The sequence below is a fragment of the Nerophis ophidion genome, linkage group LG11 (assembly GCF_033978795.1).
Source record: "Nerophis ophidion isolate RoL-2023_Sa linkage group LG11, RoL_Noph_v1.0, whole genome shotgun sequence".
Lineage (NCBI taxonomy): Eukaryota > Metazoa > Chordata > Actinopteri > Syngnathiformes > Syngnathidae > Nerophis > Nerophis ophidion.
The window spans coordinates 33,142,690-33,162,156 of NC_084621.1; the positions used below are offsets into that span (position 1 = coordinate 33,142,690).

Sequence of the window (19,467 nt, forward strand, 5' to 3'; positions counted from 1 at the left end):
CTAAAGATGCATGTAACTAGGGGGTTAAATAATTTTGTCAATGAGATATTAAGAAAAATGTCCTTTTTTGGTATTTGTAAAATACCGTGTTACAATTTAAGTTGCATTTGTCTATTTGACACATTTTTATTTGATATGACTATAAACAAAATACGGAATAAATGTCTAACTTGCAAAAACACCAAAATTGTGTGGGGGTTGAATAATTTTGATCACAACTGTATGGCCATTATTAATGTGGTTAGAAAAAGATTTTTTGTTATCTGAAAATCTTTTGTTTTTGCTATTGTTTACAAACTTAGAAAATATGTCCCTTGACACAGGAGGACTTCAGGGGCACAGTGTAAGTAAGTACCTCTTCCAGGTTGTCCCAGGACTCCGCAGCATTCTCTCGCGCAGGGATCTCTGGGAGTTGAGACTGAACATGCCATCCACAAACAGACTCCTCTGCCTCTACATCAGCACATAATCTGCCGGATGATGCCCGAACATCAGGCGACGGCAAAGACAGCGTAGGCTGAGGTGCAGGGTTGGAGTGCAACAGCAGGAAGTCTTGTGTAGCAGACGACGCCCTGTCCCTGACCGGCCTGACGAGCCTCTCCAGAGCCGCAGCGTCTTCAGCACGCACGCGGCTGCACAGCTTCTCCATCTCTCGAATGTTTGCTCGCAGCTGCTGCACAGGGTCACATGACAGGACGAAGGGAGTGTGAACGTTGCATTCATGGTGGCAGCACAGACATGCGAGAGGTGCTAAGTTTAGCTGCAGTTTTGTCAGATCATCACACAAAGTGGATCTATCTGATGTATGCTGGAAACATTCAAGCATATGTTTGCAAAAAGAGGATTCAATCAGTCAATCAGAAGACTAAATAAAAAAAACAACTAAATTGTCCATAAATTACTTTTTATGGTCCATTTCTGCAAATACTGTATATTATTACATATTTTCAAGAGACATTTTAATCTTTATCTACCGTGTCGGTTATCGTACAGTCAAACTAGTCACTTGCTTGCGTATCATTCCTCGGAATTCTTTTAAAAAAATGTGTGTGTGGTATATTTGTTCATAGAATTGGCAGAAAGATGAACACTGTGAGCAGCGTCGAAGTTGGGGTATTTTGCACCAAGGAGGAGTTTTGCAAAGTTTAGCTTTTTTTTTAGGTCACATTTAAGACTTTTTTAAGACCAAATTTCAAATAATTTAATACCATTTCATATCCATACGGACAAAAATGTACAAAGACATAAAGGAAAATCAGAGGGCCAGAATGAATTATAACTACATGAATTATTCACTGCTCTTTCACATTGAAACAAAATGGTTGAATTGACTAAATGCATCAGAAGCTTCTCTATCGTAAACTAAATGAAAAACATATCAACAAATATAACATGCACCTGGGGATAGGTTGATTGGCAACACTAAATTGGCCCTAGTGTGTGAATGTGAGTGTGAATGTTGTCTGTCTATCTGTGTTGGCCCTGCGATTAGGTGGCGACTTGTCCAGGGTGTACACCGCCTTCCGCCCGATTGTAGCTGAGATAGGCGCCAGCGCCCCCCGCGACCCCAAAAGGGAATAAGCGGTAGAAAATGGATGGATGGATAACAGCCATTTATTAAATTTGCCATTGAACTGTTTTCTTGCGAAAGGTGCAGTGTGCTTCATTTGTATCAAGTGTTTTCATGTAAGAAAAACTCAAACATTTGGTAGAGGGAAGCACAGCAATAAATTGTCTGTGAAAAGAACTGTTAGCATCTCTGCTAAAGCTGAATGCTGACCTGAAAATTATTGGAATAAATAATTTAACTATTACAAGAGAATTACGTTTTTTGTAATAGTTTTACTGCTGTGAGTACACTACTACCACAGAGAAATGAGAGTAACATCTCATATTAATCTTCTTCTGCAATTGGCGCCACTTTATCCACATAACACTCCTTTGGGGGGGTTAAGTTGATCTTTGTATACATAAATGTTTGTGGCGTTTCAGCATCTTTTGACATGGACTTATCTCGGATTTTTGACTTTTACTTTATCATTCCATTCACTTTCACCGCGATTTGTACAAACCCTTACAGTCATGGTCAAAAGTTTACATATACTTGTAAAGAACACAATGTCTAGCTGTCTTGAGTTTCCAATAATTTATACAACTCTGATTTTTTGGGGATAGAGCCACGGGCGCTTGTTTCACAAACAAAAGGCAGCAAAAGAACCAGCTGCAAAACCAGGACATCCAGCACGACCCGATCAAATCAAATTGACCAAAAAACGCAACCGACAACCACACGCTGACAAGAACATGGAGACCAGCCAGCGCCAGACCACAAGTCAGCCCAAATGATAACACACAAACAATAGACAGCACCCACCACCAAGAAACTCCACTGCTCGATTCACCCATCCTTCCATCCATTTTCTACTGCTTGTCCCTTTTTGCACCACTGCCCAAACAACCGAGCCACAGCACCCATAGCAAACAAGAGGGCTGCGCTGCCCTGGCACCAAGCCACCAACACAAACCCCAAAGCGCAAGTCAGAACAGATGGACAGGGACCCCGGCCAACAGGAAGCAAAACCCACGCGACGCAACATAAACGAGGAAGCAAAACAGCTGACCACCCAAACCACAGCCATAGAAAAACACACCAAAACGTCAAAAAGATGACACAAACGTACAAACACACACATAAAAACACCATGGCCCTATTAAGCAAAGAACAGCACCCGATGACGCCAAGTAAGCCTACCGTGCAGCCACTCAACTCCATCCATCCATCCATCATCTTCCGCTTATCCGAGGTCGGGTCGCGGGGGCAGCAGCCTAAGCAGGGAAGCCCAGACTTCCCTATCTCCAGCCACTTCGTCTAGCTCTTCCCGGGGGATCCCGAGGCGTTCCCAGGCCAGCCGGGAGACATAGTCTTCCCAACATGTCCTGGGTCTTCCCCGTGGCCTCCTACCAGCTGGACGTGCCCTAAACACCTCCCTAGGGAGGCGTTCGGGTGGCATCCTGACCAGATGCCCGAACCACCTCATCTGGCTCCTCTCAATGTGGAGGAGCAGCGGCTTTACGTTGAGCTCCTCCCGGATGGCAGAGCTTCTCACCCTATCTCTAAGGGCGAGCCCCGCCACCCGGCGGAGGAAACTCATTTCGGCCGCTTGTACCCGTGATCTTATCCTTTCGGTCATGACCCAAAGCTCATGACCATAGGTGAGGATGGGAACGTAGATCGACCGGTAAATTGAGAGCTTTGCCTTCCGGCTCAGCTCCTTCTTCACCACAACGGATCGATACAACGTCCGCATTACTGAAGACGCCACACCGATCCGCCTGTCGATCTCACGATCCACTCTTGCCCCACTCGTGAACAAGACTCCTAGGTACTTGAACTCCTCCACTTGGGGCAGGGTCTCCTTCCCAACCCGGAGATGGCACTCCACCCTTTTCCGGGCGAGAACCATGGAATCGGACTTGGAGGTGCTGATTCTCATTCCGCTCGCTTCACACTCGGCTGCGAACCGATCCAGTGAGAGCTGAAGATCCCGGCCAGATGAAGCCATCAGGACTACATCATCTGCAAAAAGCAGAGACCTAATCCCGTGGCCACCAAACCGGATCCCCTCAATGCCTTGGCTGCGCCTAGAAATTCCGTCCATAAGTTATGAACAGAATCGGTGACAAAGGACAGCCTTGGCGGAGTCCAACCCTCACTGGAAACGTGTCCGACTTACTGCCAGCAATGCGGACCAAGCTCTGACACTGATCATACAGGGAGCGGACTGCCACAATAAGAAGTCCGGTACCCCATACTCTCTGAGCACTCCCCACAGGACTTCCCGAGGGACACGGTCGAATGCCTTCTCCAAGTCCACAAAGCACATGTAGACTGGTTGGGCAAACTCCCATGCACCCTCAAAAACCCTGCCGAGAGTATAGAGCTGGTCCACAGTTCCACGACCAGGATGAAAACCACACTGTTCCTCCTGAATCCGTGGTTTTACTATCCGGCGAAGCCTCCTGTCCAGCACACCTGAATAAGCCTTACCGGGAAGGCTGAGGAGTGTGATCCCACGATAGTTGGAACACACCCTCCGGTCCCCCTTCTTAAAGAGAGGAACCACCACCCCAGTCTGCCAATCCAGAGGTACCGCACCCGATGTCCACGCGATGCTGCAGAGTCTTGTCAACCAACACAGCCCCACAGCATCCAGAGCCTTAAGGAACTCTGGGCGGATCTCATCCACCCCCGGGGCCTTGCCGCCGAGGAGCTTTTTAACTACCTCAGCGACCTCAGCCCCAGAAATAGGAGAGTCCACCACAGATTCCCCAGGCACCGCTTCCTCAAAGGAAGATGTGTTGGTGGGATTGAGGAGGTCTTCGAAGTATTCCCTCCACCGATCCACAACATCCGCAGTCGAAGTCAGCAGAACACCATCCGCACCATACACGGTGTTGATAGTGCACTGCTTCCCCTTCCTGAGGCGGCGTATGGTGGTCCAGAATCGCTTCGAAGCCGTCCGGAAGTCGTTTTCCATGGCTTCCCCGAACTCTTCCCATGTCCGAGTTTTTGCCTCCGCAACCGCTAAAGCTGCACACCGCTTGGCCCGTCGGTACCCGTCCACTGCCTCCGGAGTCCTATGAGCCAAAAGAACCCGATAGGACTCCTTCTTCAGCTTGACGGCATCCCACTCAACTCAGTCCATCCATCCATCCATTTTCTACCGCTTATTCCCTTTTGGGGTCGCTGGCGCCTATCTCAGCTACAATCGGGCGGAAGGCGGGGTACACCCTGGACAAGTCGCCACCTCATCGCAGGGCCAACACAGATAGACAGACAACATTCACACTCACATTCACACACTAGGGACCATTTAGTGTTGCCAATCAACTTATCCCCAGGTGCATGTTTTTGGAAGTGGGAGGAAGCCGGAGTACCCGGAGGGAACCCACGCATTCACGGGGAGAACATGCAAAATCCACACAGAAAGATCCTGAGCCTGGATTTGAACCCAGGACTGCAGGAACTTCGTATTGTGAGGCAAACGCACAAACCCCTCTACCACCGTGAAGCCCCTCAACTCAGTCATACAAAACAAAAACAACAAATTTCAAATTATACTAATTAATAACACATATTTGTTTTAAATGTATGTATTGTATAAATTTTTCAAACATTTTTAAAGAAAATCATATCATCATAACAATTTACGCGATGATGTTATGGTGACCACGCCCCTAACCATACCCCCTGTGCCACAGGTATGTTGGCAATCTAGGTTAAACCCTGCAGTATAGCACTTTACATTGTGTTCAAAGTGTGCCAACCTTTACTAAAATATGAACTTTTGTTGATTCTGGAACCCAATCTTTGCATTTTTTCTTATCGAAATATTTGCTTTACTATTGAACATTTTTAATTTACGGACCCTATTCAGGAACCAATTAAATTCGTAAATCAAGGTTCCACTGTATTTCACATTGTTTTTTATGTTAAAAAAAACCTCTAGCCATTGTTTTTAAATATGTGATTTGTGTTAGTGGTTTCGGGTGTTTGAAACAGATAAATTAATTTACATTATTTCCTTTTTGAATAATTGCTGGCCCTGCAATGAGGTGGCGACTTGTCCAGGGTGTACCCCGCCTTCCGCCCGATTGTAGCTGAGATAGGCGCCAGCGCCCCCCGCGACCCCAAAAGGGAATAAGCGGTAGAAAATGGATGGATGGATGGAATAATTGCTTAAAAATTTGGTCTTTGTCTGCACTTTTGGAAGGGATTACTAGGTTAAACTGTATTTGCAGAAATGTGAGAAGTGTACTCAATTTTCTAAAGATACTTTGAGTTTGTGATTGTATTAATCGGTCTGTCAGCCCAGTGAATGACAGGTGATTATTTCAAGGTCCATGCCGCTTTTCGCCCAAAGTCAAAAGAACGTCACACCTCTGTCAAAAATAAAATATTTTTCTTAATTCCTCTGTTGCATCAGTGCTAAAGTTGCCCTCTATCTGAAAGAACTGCCCATCAAATGATCTTCTCCGGTGATGTAAATGTTGAAAGGGGAAAGACGAGGTAGGGGGTTGCTTAATAAGCCTGAGAGACGTGAAGCAGGGAAAACAGGAGCCCATTCATCCCGCCATGCCCTTAGGGTGACAGGAGGATTACACCTCAGCCATCCACCCTCCAGGCCGCTGCTCGACCTGGACCGAAGGGGGTCACCGTGCTGCAGATAACATGTTTTGCTAATTACGCAACATGGATAAAGATGCATGCAGGAATGTGCGCTGACGTGCATTAAACTGAAAAACAGAGCGATTAACAAGGAGGAGGTTGGGTCAGGCACCTGTCAAGTCTGCTGAGGAACGTGTCTGTCTATTTATTCTATATGTCTGTCTGTCAGTTGTATGTCTGTCGTCTGTCTACCACACTTAAAGCAGAGTGCACTAACCCAAGTCTAGATTAACACTGTAAAAACATGGGAAAGCACTCTCTGTACATCCCCAAGGGCTTTAAGGGTTAGGGTCAGATGATTGGTGGGTGCCTATTGGCTTCCAGTCAACAGCATCCCTCCAGGAATTTTACACCCATCACGTTAACACACACGCACGCGCACACACACAAGTTCATCCATGGGTACCAAATCTGGTCTTTTTTTTCTATTATAAGGTGAATTTTGATGCAGGGAACAGATGAAACTACAGCTTTACCTGCAAATTCAAACACCTTTTAGGGGGTCCTATGATGAATTTTGTCTTTTCTGACTTATAAATGTTACAAAGTTGAATATTCGGTTTGCCAGAGCTTCAACTCATAAGGTTCATGCATTTGAGTGTGAGTTTGCACACAGTGATGCGTCTGTTCGCAGGGGTTTGCAGTCTGGCTATGTTGTAATGTCACAAGCAAGGTGGACGTACTTATTTGGACATTCAGTCAAGCTGTTATTTTAATATAATCTTGGTATGTGCAATTGATTGGAGAGTGTGCAGACGTGTCTATTGTTGTAACCGGGTGGCTATCTTAAGTTTACTTTCAACAATATCTGGGAAAAAATATCAATGACTACAAAATATATTTGTGTTTCTACAAGTTTGAAAAAATGTGGTTCAAGTCCAAAAATCCAAATTGACCTTTCATCTAAAAAATTCTCCAAAAAACAGTCACATCCCAATTGCACCACTACATAACACAGAACTTATAATATATATTATATATATTATATATTATATACAAACCCCGTTTCCATATGAGGTGGGAAATTGTGTTAGATGTAAATATAAACGGAATACAATGATTTGCAAATCATTTTGAACCTATATTCAGTTGAATATGCTACAAAGACAACATATTTGATGTTCAAACTGATAAACACTTTTTTTTGTAAATAATCATTAACTTTAGAATTTGATGCCAGCAACACGTGACAAAGACGTTCGGAAAGGTGGCAATAAATACTGATAAAGTTGAGTAATTCTCATCAAACAAGTATTTGGAACATCCCACAGGTGTGCAGGCTAATTGGGAACAGGTGGGTGCCATGATTGGGTATAAAAACAACTTCCGGGAAATGCTCAGTCATTCACAAACAAGGACGGGGCCAAGGTCACCACTTTGTGAACAAATGTGTGAGCAAATTGTCAAACAGTTTAATAACAACATTTTTCAACGAGCTATTGCAAAGAATTTAGGAATTTCACCATCTACGGTCCGTAATACCATCAACAGGTTCAGAGAATCTGGAGAAATCACTGAACATAAGCGATGACCTAACGGACTTTCGTTCCCTCAGGCAGTACTGCATCAAAAAGCAACATCAGTGTGTAAATGATATCACCACATGGGCTCAGGAACACTTCAGAAAACCACTGTCAGTAACTACAGTTTGTCGCTACATCTGTAAATGCAAGTTAAAACTACTATGCAAAGCCAAAGCCATTTATCAACGACACCCAGAAACGCCGCCGGCTTCTCTGGGCCCGAGCTCAGCTAAGATGGACTGATGCAAAGTGGAAAAGTGTTCTGTGGTCTGACGCGTCCACATTTCAAATTGTTTTTGGAAACAATGAACGTCGTGTCATCCGGACCAAAGAGGAAAAGAACCATCAGGACTTTTCTAGGTGCAAAGTTGAAAAGCCAGCATGTGTGATGGTATGGAGGTGCATTAGTGCCCAGGGCATGGGTAATTTACACATCTGTGAAGGCACCATTAATGCTGAAAGGTACATACAGGTTTGGGTGCAACATATGTTGCCATCCAAGCAACGTTATCATGGACACCCTTGCTTATTTCAGCAAGACAATACCAAGTCACTTGTTACAACAGCGTGGCTTCATAGTAAAAGAGTGCGGGTACTAGACGGGCCTGCCTGTAGTACAGACCTGCCTCCCATTGAAAATGTGTGGCGCATTATGAAGCCTTAAATACCACAGCGAAGACTGTTGAACAACTTAAGCTGTACATAAAACAAGAATGGGAAAGAATTCCACCTGAAAAGCTTAAAAAATGTGTCTCCTCAGTTCCCAAAGGTTTATTGAGTGTTGTTAAAAGAAAAGGTGATGTAACACAGTGGTGAACATGCCCTTTCACAACTACTTTGGGACGTGTTGCAGCCAGGAAATTCTAAGTTAATTATTTGTAAAAAAAAAATGAAATTTATGAGTTTGAACATCAAATATCTTGTTTTTGTAGTGCATTCAATTCAATATGGGTTGAAAAAGATTTGCAAATCATTGTGTTCCGTTTATATTTACATCTAACACAATTTCCCCAACTCATATGGAAACGGGGTTTGTAAATATAATTCACTTCACTAAATTCCTCTATGAACCTTTCCAGCCTGGTTTTCACCCTTGTCACAGTACACAAACTGCCCTATTGAAGATCACCAACCACCTCCTCACTGTAGCTGAGTCTGTAGTACGTCACTCCATCCTCCTCCTGTGCTCGAGTGCAGCCTTTAACACCATCTCTCATCCAATCCTGCTTAATAGACTCATTCTTTGGCATCATCAACACCCCCCTGGACTTGTTTCACTGATACCCCACAAGCCACACTCAGTTCATACAGCTTAAACTATTTAAATCCGATCATTCTGCTGACACAACAGGTGTCACACAGGGATCTGTCTTAGCCATATATTCTGTAATTTACCATTCACTTCTACTGCTACATTTATGACACCCAGCTGTACCTCTCTACCAGGCCTAATGTAACACTTCTGGACTTATTCCTCACCTCCTGCTTATTTGAAATAAAATTGTGGTTTACTTCAAACTTCCTCAAATTAAACAGTAATAAAACCAAAATTATTTTTATTGATACAAACAATTGTTACCATAACTTTTGACAACTCCCCAGTGTGCCCCTCAGGGGCCTTAGGTCAGGGGTCTCAAACTCAATTTACCTGGGGGCCACTGGATGCAGAAACTGGGTGAGGCTGGCCCGCAAGAAAAGATTTCTTAAAAAATCTAACATGCACTTTTTAATGAATTCACCTTCTATGAATGGCTTTCCTGCCTTAGGAACATACTGTACTTGCCAACTCTCACGATTTTTCCGGGAGACTCCTGAATTTCAGTGCACCTCCCAACAATCTACCGGTGCAACCATTCTCCCGAGTTTTTCCCAATTTTCACCCGGCCGACATTATTAAGGGCTGCCGTGACTGCACTGCCTTTAACGTCCTTTACAAAAGTGGTTCTCAACCTTTTTTCAGTGATGTACCCTCTGTGAACATTTTTTTAATTCAAGATAATCGGAGCAAAGCATTTTTGGTTGAAAAAAAGAGATAAAGAAGTAAAATACAGCACTATGTCATCACTTTCTGATTTATTAAATTGTATATTAGTGCAAAATATTGCTCATTTGTAGTGGTCTTTCCTGAACTATTTTTGAAAAAAAGATATAAAAATAACTAAAAAAACGCGTTGAAAAATAAACAAGTGATTCAATTATAAATTGAGATTTCTACACATAGAAGTAATTATCAACTTAAAGTGCCCTCTTTGAGGATTGTAATAGAGAGCCATCTGGATTCATGAACTTAATCCTGAACATTTCTTCACAAAAAAAGAAATCTTTAACATCAATATTTATGGAACATGTCCATTAAAAGTCTAGCTGTCAACGCTGAATGTTGAATTGTTGTATAATATTTTCACTGTTTTCACATTCATATTTTATTGAAGTATTATTCAATAAACATATTTATAAAGGATTTATGGATTGCTGTTTGTTTTTAATAAATCTCATTTGTCTCTCGGCACACCTTCAAGTATCTCCAGGGGTTCGAGCACCCCCTAAAAGAGGAATACTGCTTCACTACATGTCATCAGTCACGCGTTTACATCAAAAGACCAACGTGCCGGCTCCGTAACATGTTTTATGAGACTTGTTCAGAACAACGCACGCGGCTGCAAGACGTACTTGGTCAACAGCCATACAGGTCACACTGAGGGTGGCCGTATAAAACACTTTAAATTGTTACAAATATGCGCCACACTGTGAACCCACACAAAACAAGAATGACAAACCCTTTTTGGGAGAATTTCCGCACCCTAACAGAACTTAAACACAAGAGAACAAATACCCAGAACACCTTGCAGCCCTGACTCTCCTAGGCTACAGTATACAACACCTCAACCGACGCAAGTAGGGGGGGTGGGGGGTTGGTGGTAGCGGTGGGGGGGGGGGGGGGTGTATATTGTAGCCCGGAAGACTTAGGGCTGCATGGGATTCTGGGTCATTGTTACTTTGTGTTTATGTTGTGTTACAATGCGGATGTTCTCCCGAAATGTGTTTGTCATTCTTGTTTGGTGTGGGTTCACAGTCTGGCACATATTCATCCATCCATTTTCTACCGCTTATTCCCTTTCGGGGTCGCGGGGGGCGCTGGCGCCTATCTCAGCTACAATCGGGCGGAAGGCAGAGTACACCCTGGACAAGTCGCCACCTCATCGCAGGGCCAACACAGATAGACAGACAACATTCACACTCACATTCACACACTAGGGCCAATTTAGTGTTGCCAATTAACCTATCCCCAGGTGCATGTCTTTGGAAGTGGGAGGAAGCCGGAGTACCCGGAGGGAACCCACGCATTCACGGGGAGAACATGCAAACTCCACACAGAAAGATCCCGAGCCTGGATTTGAACCCAGGACTGCAGGAACTTTGTATTGTGAGGTAGACGCACTAACCCCTCTGCCACCGTAAAGCCCGCACATATTTATAACAGTGTTAAAGTTTTTTTTACGGCCACCCTCAATGTGACCTGTGTAGCTGCTGATCAAATATGTCTTGCAATAACACACGTGCGTATAACATACAACTGGGCTTGCACGCTGTCAGTTCAGGATGTAGGGGGCGCCAGAGGCAGTGCCTTCATGGCCCTCCCTGAATAATGTTGATCTGGTAAAAATCGACAGGGGCTTTGAGGGAATTGTTGCCCTGAAATCCAGGGGTCTCCCGGGAAAGTTGGGGACGTTGGCAAGTATGACGCTGTCAAGTATGACGCTGTCAAGCGGCGTTCATATTAAACCCGCGGGCCGCACCAACGTTAAATTGTCATATTAAAGAGCGGGCCGCATAATAACGTCTCGCGGTCCGCAATTGGCCCGCGGGTCGCATGTTTGAGACCCCTGACTTATGTTAAGAGTCAAGGTGTTATCTTGGATAACACACTGTCATTCCAATCTCACATCAATAACATCAAGTGCTCTGTTTATGTCTATCTCCGTAATAATAACCACCACTCTCTTACTGTTCATGCTGCCTCCATCCTTGTTCACAGTCTGATCACCTACTGCAATCCCTCAACAAGCTCCAATTGGTCCAATAACTTTGCTGCCCGGATAGTAACCAAAACTTTTCATCACATCAAGCCCATCCTTCAAAACTTCCCTGGCTCCCGGTCAGGCAAAGAATTGACTACCAAATCCTTCTCTATACCTTCAAAGTCATCAACGAATACATCCCTACATATTTTTCTGACCCCCCTCAACATTGCACCAGATCCTCTTCCTCTTCCATCCACCTTGCTGTGTCATCAACCCCCTTATCACCAAATTCCGGACTGCTCTACCATCTGCAATATTGACTTCCTTCATATGTTCAAATCCAGACTCAAAGTAACTGCCTCTAGACTCTCTTTTTTTTGTTTGTTACATGTTGATTTTATCCGTTATTGTTTTATCATTGAATGTTTTATTATTGTATCTGTATTTTGCGTTGTAAAGTGTCCTTGTTTTTTTTAAAAGGCGTTTATATATAAATATATTATTATTAATGTTATTATTTAAATAGTGGACATTTTCAAAAGATAAATCCTGATACTTTTGGAGAAGGTTGGGCGTAGTTTCATTTGAAATCTGGAAAGATAAATACTCAAAAAACAGGTTATAAAAGTATCAGTGGAGCAAAACTTACACCAAAGCATAACCAATACATATTGACTAGACCACAAGGAAGTGTTGTAGATGTAGATTAAAATGAGCATAGGTCCCCTTTAAAGAGGCCTTATTATGCAAAAATATTTTCTTTTACCTATTGGTACCTGCTATTGTATTCAATGTAAGGCAACATGCATGAAGTGCTGCTTGCGTGTAGCAAAAGGTGTTCCTCTGGTGTTGTAACATGAATTCCTTCACTCATTACTTTTGCAGTTTTGTGCATTTTTATGTATAAAATCGCAAATCGAATCGCAATTGCAAATTTTGAATAAAAAAAATAATAAAAAATCACGATTAGGTTGTTTCCCTTAATCCATCCATCCATCCACCTTCAACCGCTTATACGGAATTGGGTCGTGGGGACAACAGCTCCAGCAGAGACCCCCAGACTTCCCTCTCCAGAGCAACATTAGCAACTTCCTCCTGGGGGATCCCGAACGTTGCCAGGCCAGAGAGGAGATGTAATCCCCCCATCTGGTCCTTGGCCTGCCGCGGGGTCCCCTCCCAGTGGGACGTGCAACAAGGACCTCACTAGGGAGACGCTTGTGAAGCGTCTGAACGAGATGCCCGAACCACCTAAGCTGGCCCCTTTCCAAGCGAAGGAGCAGCGGCTCTACTCCGAGTCTCTCTTGGGTGACTGAACTTCTCACCCTATCTCTAAGGGAGATAGGGTGAGAACTTACTTTGGCCGCTTGTATCCGCGATCTTACTCTTTCAGTCATGACCCATATTTCATGACCATAGGTGAGAGAAGGAATGTGCAAACCCTGTTTCCATATGAGTTGGGAAATTGTGTTAGATGTAAATATAAACGGAATACAATGATTTGCAAATAATTTCTAACTCATATTCAGTTGAATATGCTGCAAAGACAACATATTTGATGTTCAAACTCATTAACATTTTTTTTTTGCAAATAATTATTAACTTTAGAATTTGATGCCAGCAACACGTGACAAAGAAGTTGGGAAAAGTGGCAATAAACACTGATAAAGTTGAGATATGCTCATCAAACACTTATTTGGAACATCCCACGGGTGTGCAGGCTAATTGGGAACAGGTGAGTGCCATGATTGGGTATAAAAACAGCTTCCTAAAAAATGCTCAGTCTCTCACAAGAAAGGATGGGGCGAGGTACACCCCTTTGTCCACAACTGCATGAGCAAATAGTCAAACAGTTTAAGAACAACGTTTCTCAAAGTGCAATTGCAAGAAATTTAGGGATTTCAACATCTACGGTCCATAATATCATCAAAAGGTTCAGAGAATCTGGAGAAATCACTCCGCGTAAGCAGCATGGCCGGAAACCAACATTGAATGACCGTGACCTTCGATCCCTCAGACGGCACTGTATCAAAAACCGACATCAATCTCTAAAGGATATCACCACATAATAATAAATAATAAATGGGTTGTACTTATATAGCGCTTTTCTACCTTCAAGGTACTCAAAGCGCTTTGACACTACTTCCACATTTACCCATACATTCACACACTGATGGAGGGAGCTGCCATGCAAGGCGCCAACCAGCACCCATCAGGAGCAAGGGTGAAGTGTCTTGCTCAGGACACAACGGACGTGACGAGGTTGGTACTAGGTGGGAATTGAACCAGGGACGCTCGGGTTGCGCACGGCCACTCTCCCCACTGCGCCACGCCGTCCCTTGGGCTCAGGAACACTTCAGAAAACCACTGTCACTAAATACAGTTTGTCGCTACATCTGTAAGTGCAAGTTAAAGCTCTACTATGCAAAGCGAAAGCCATTTATCAACAACATCCCCAGAAACGCCGCCGGCTTCTCTGGGCCCGAGATCATCTAGGATGGACTGATGCAAAATGGAAAAGTGTTCTTTGGTCTGACGAGTCCACATTTCAAATTGTTTTTGGAAATATTCGACATCGTGTCATCCGGACCAAAGGGGAAGCGAACCATCCAGACTGTTATCGACGCAAAGTTCAAAAGCCAGTATCTATGATGGTATGGGGGTGCATTAGTGCCCAAGGCATGGGTAACTTACACATCTGTGAAGGCACCATTAATGCTGAAAGGTACATACAGGTTTTTGAAGAACATATGCTGCCATGTAAGCACCATCTTTTTCATGGATGCCCCTGCTTATTTCAGCAAGACAATGCCAAGCCACATTCCGCACGTGTTAAAAGAGCGTGGCTTCGTAGAAAAAGAGTGCGGGTACTTTCCTGGCCCACCTGCAGTCCAGACCTGTCTCCCATCGAAAATGTGTGGTGCATTATGAAGCGTAAAATACGACAGCGGAGACCCCCGACTGTTGAACGACTGAAGCTCTACATAAAACAAGAATGGGAAAGAATTCCACTTTCAAAGCTTCAATAATTAGTTTCCTCAGTTCCCAAACGTTTATTAAGTGTCGTTAAAAGAAAAGGTGATGTAACACAGTGGTGAACATGCCCTTTCCCAACTACTTTGGCACGTGTTGCAGCCATGAAATTCTAAGTTAATTATTATTTGCAAAAAAAAAAAAGTTTATGACTTAGAACATCAAATATCTTGTCTTTGTACAGCATTCAATTAAATATGGGTTGAAAAGGATTTGCAAATCATTGTATTCTGTTTATATTTACATCCAACACAATTTCCCAACTCATATGGAAACGGGGTATGTAGACCACATAGCTCATATTTAGCTTTATCTAATATTAATTTCCCTTAATCGTGTAGGCCTAATACATGCAGTACAGGCCAAAAGTTTGGACACACCTTTTCATTCAATGTGTTGCATGTTCTTTATTTTCATGACTATTTACATTGTAGATTGCAGTGTTTCCCCCAGAAAATGTGTTAGTTAAGGTGGTGACTCTCCAGGGGGAGGAGACCGGGGAAGGGTGGGTGTAAGGATCGGTGCAACTCGGCTTGTCGCCATCACGTCTCCACCTCGTCGCTGTCACCACAGCCTGGGGGGCAATAGACTACAGACTGCGGTTAAATAGGCTGGCCAGCTTCGTCGCGTGAAGAAGCCTACAACTTTTGGTTTCCTCTCCATTTGCATAATGGCGATATACGATATATATCCCGATATTTTTTACGTAAAGTAAAAACAAAACAGTCCTAGTTACCTGAGATACTAAGTACGTTATTATTATGACTTAGTAATTTACTAAGTCAAAATAATGACAATATAATAGCTTACTACGTCAAAATAATGACTTACAAAGTCAAATTAAGGACTTACTGTAAGTAAGCGTTTGCAATAAGCGTTTGAAAAAAAAGAGTTAAAAGTAGGTCCACATGCTGACATATGTTCAACTCATCATTCTTAATTTAATACAGCAGTTGGGAAGTCTGTAGTTAATTTTGATTATGTAAATGTTATATTTTTATCAACATGTGATAGCAGGGACCCTGCCATTCAAAACTAAGCTGCTACATTACTATTGATTATTGTAACTATAGCTGAAAAAATAGTACAATAGCAATAGGAGAGACTATTCATTCCTGAACACCATGGAGTTCATGTCGGGTTTATGATGCAGTTACATATTATATCAACTATCAGAGACAGTTTCAGGAATCTCTTCATTTAACATAATGTCCTTTTTTGCTGCTTCAACACAGAAAAAGGTAAAGTAAAATAACTTAACTGTTGGTCAATAATGCTTGTCTTTCTCTCAGACAGAGCTTTGCTGTCCGCTTAATGTGGGGCGGGCACGCACGCACGGATGCACACACACACACCCCACAATGAGCTAACGTTCTGCTAAAAGCTAATTAGCCTTCACCTCAAGGTCTGCGAGCGAGCTGAGCTGACGCTTATGTTTCTAGAACGTCAATGGGCTCATCCTGATGTTACTAGTAGTTGACTTGGAAGTGTTTATTATCAATTGGGGAGAGTCCGCTGCATTATGCTCACCTGCTAAACATCTTTCTGCTCATCCCACCGTCTCTCCTCTCTGCCTGCCTGAGCACTGACTCCATGCGCTCTGAATACGCACTGCTGATTGGCTGTTACATGCGCTCTGAATACGCACTTCTGATCGGCTGTTACATGCACTCTGAAAACGGACTGCGGATTGGCTGTTACATGCGTTCTGAATACGCACTTTTGATTGGGTGTTACATGCACTTTGAATACGCACTGCTGATTGGCTGTTACATGAGCTCTGAATACGCACTGCTGATTGGCTGTTACCGCTCTGCGTTTAACCAATCAGATGGTTGTGTTGGTGGGACAATGTTGGGTGCTGCAGAGACTACTGACAGAGGCAGAGGCAGAACTAAGCTAAGCAGCGTGTTAAGACTTCAGTTTAGGCAGTGGCTCTTTGTTGTCAAAGCGGCTGCCTTTACAACGAAGCGCTGCGGGAAACCCTGATGATTGTCACTGAAGGCATCAAAACTATGAATGAACACATGTGGAGCTATGTTCCTAACAAAAAAAGGTGAAATAACTAAAAACATGTTTTATAGTCTAGTTTCTTCAAAATAGCCACCCTTTGCTTTGATTACTGCTTTGCACGCTCTTGGCATTCTCTCGATGAGCTTCAAGAGGTAGTCACCTGAAATGGTTTTCACTTCACAGGTGTCATAGTTTTGATGCCTTTAGTGACAACCTACAAGGTATGCACCTTAGGAGGATCTGCTCCAATTTCGTTGTTCTTTGAACCTGTTCATTGCAATAATGACAATAAAACTCTATTCTATTCTATTCTAAATGAGCTTCAAGCACACCAAGCAAAACGGTTTCTTGTCGGCCGTAACCCCACCAAAAACATTAGTAAAAAACTTATATCTAGCAAAACCGATAATTTTTTGCTGTACAAAACAGGCTTAAAGCAACACTTTGTCATCTGTCATTTCAACAGTAGCCACTCGCTCTCTCTCATTTGCACCAACAGACACACTCATGGCACTTAGCCACTAATGCTTTTATGGCCACACAAAAAGTTGGACAACTCCAACACCACACATAAAATGTAAATCAGCAGCGGTGGCCGTGCCCAGGAATCATTTTTGGTGATTTAACCCCGAATTCCAACCTTTAAAGCTGAGTGCCAAGCAGGGAGGTAATGGGTCCTATTTTATAGTCTTTGGTATGACTCCGGATAACCTACCGATCTCAGGGCGGACCCTGTAACCACAAGGTCACTGATACATATACAGTGTTTGGATGTATTTAACAACATTATATATTATATGTGTTAATTTGACAGTGGTTACGTTCTTTTTACACTTGTATGACACGTACAAAATTGCTTGTACGTTTAGTAAAGGGAATGTAATGACAAAAGTTTGGCCCTGATGTAAATTTTGAGGCGTAAAAATATAATTTTCCTTGGCAGGTTTAACATCACTCGCACAATGGAGGACACTGTATTGATGTTTTGAACCTTTAAACTGAGTTAACTTCCTGCTTGAATGAAACTAAGCAATATGTGTCTCATTTCATGGATAAAATTAATGTTACACATCTGCAGTCATACTTTGTCAGAAATTTCTACAACGTGAGAAATTACATCCTTAAAAACAAATAAGCACGTTTAGAAAGCATGTAAAGATATCACCTGGACGCAAACATGAAAGATTCAATCAATCTTATAAATAAGTAAGTTATTAAATAAGTCGAGTACTATGAAGAATTCACTATACAGCCAGCTAACATCAACGTTTACATGGCTTACAAAATTAGGTGTGGCACACACACACACACACACACACACACACACACACACACACACACACACACACACACACACACACACACACACACACACACACACACACACACACACTATTTAGCACAAATCAGACCATAGTGGAAAGAAAAATAATAGTTATATGGTTATAGTGATGGTTTGAGTTTATTTCGAACATGCATACAATTACAACATAATACATCACAATTTCCAGTTTCTCGTTTCAACATGTTCGAAAAGGTGTACGAAGAAGCAGAGCTTATTTAATCCTACCCTTTTTCCATTACATAACAATTCCTAACACTTTTGTTTACTAACTGTTCTCAATTTATTCACAATACACTATAAATAATAACATTAAAAATAAATACATAAATATTGAAGTAAGTTGTATTTCATATGGTAATATTAATAATATTATCAATAAGTTCAAAATGTTTATCAAGGTTTTCTTCTTCGTACTTTGTTAACACTTTGAGTTTAAAAATAGTTTCTTAAATTGAATCATATTAGTACACTGTTTGATGTCTTTACTTAATCCATTCCATAATTTAATTCCACATACTGAGGTCAATCCCGGGCTCGGGATCTTTCTGTGTGGAGTTTGCATGTCCTCCCCGTGACTGTGTGGGTTCCCTTTCGGATACTCCTGCTTCCTCCCGCCTCCAAAGACATGCACCTGGGGATAGGTTGATTGGCAACACTAAATTGGCCCTAGTGTGTGAATGTGAGTGTGAATGTTGTCTGTCTTGAATGTTGTCTGTCTATCTCTGTTGGCCCTGCGCTGAGTGGGCGACTTGTCCAGGGTGCACCCCGCCTTCCGCCCATGTGCAGCTTAGATATGCTCCAGCACCCCACGCGACCCCAAAAGGGACAAGCGGTAGGAAATGGATGGATAGATAGATATGGAATATACTAAAGGTGATATACGTGCATACATATGTTTTAAGTTACATTTTTCTGAGGTAGTATTTCTCCTATTTTTGTTAGGAATTGTTTTACATTCTTGGGTAGCAGGAGATAGTTTGCTTTGTGCATAATTTTAGCTGTTTGAAAGTTCACTATGTCGTGGAATTTCAATATGTTCAATTCAATAAATAAAGGGTTTGAATGTTCTCTACAGCAGATGATGTATTATTCTAACTGATCTTTTTGCTACAAGGTTAGTGACTTAAGCGTACTTTTGTAGTTATTTCCCAATATAACTCAGATATGGTAACACTAGGGAGCAGTAAAGAATATGAAGTGATTTTTGGTCCAATACATATTTAGCTTTATCTATTATTGATGTATTTCTAGCCACCTTTTATGTTGTATATTTTTTATATGAGACTTTCAGTTCATTTTAACATC

General features: G+C 42.6%; 1 protein-coding gene across 3 annotated transcripts in view; it reads right to left on the reverse strand.

Annotated features, from left to right (window-relative positions):
* Positions 1–19,467, reverse strand: part of stx17 (syntaxin 17) — a 47,265-nt gene that overhangs the window by 20,436 nt on the left and 7,362 nt on the right. For all 3 annotated transcript variants that reach the window (XM_061915696.1, XM_061915695.1, XM_061915694.1), the window contains exon 4: positions 356–673. In XM_061915696.1, the coding sequence (XP_061771680.1) occupies positions 356–673 (318 nt within the window). The remainder of the gene's footprint in view (positions 1–355; positions 674–19,467) is intronic.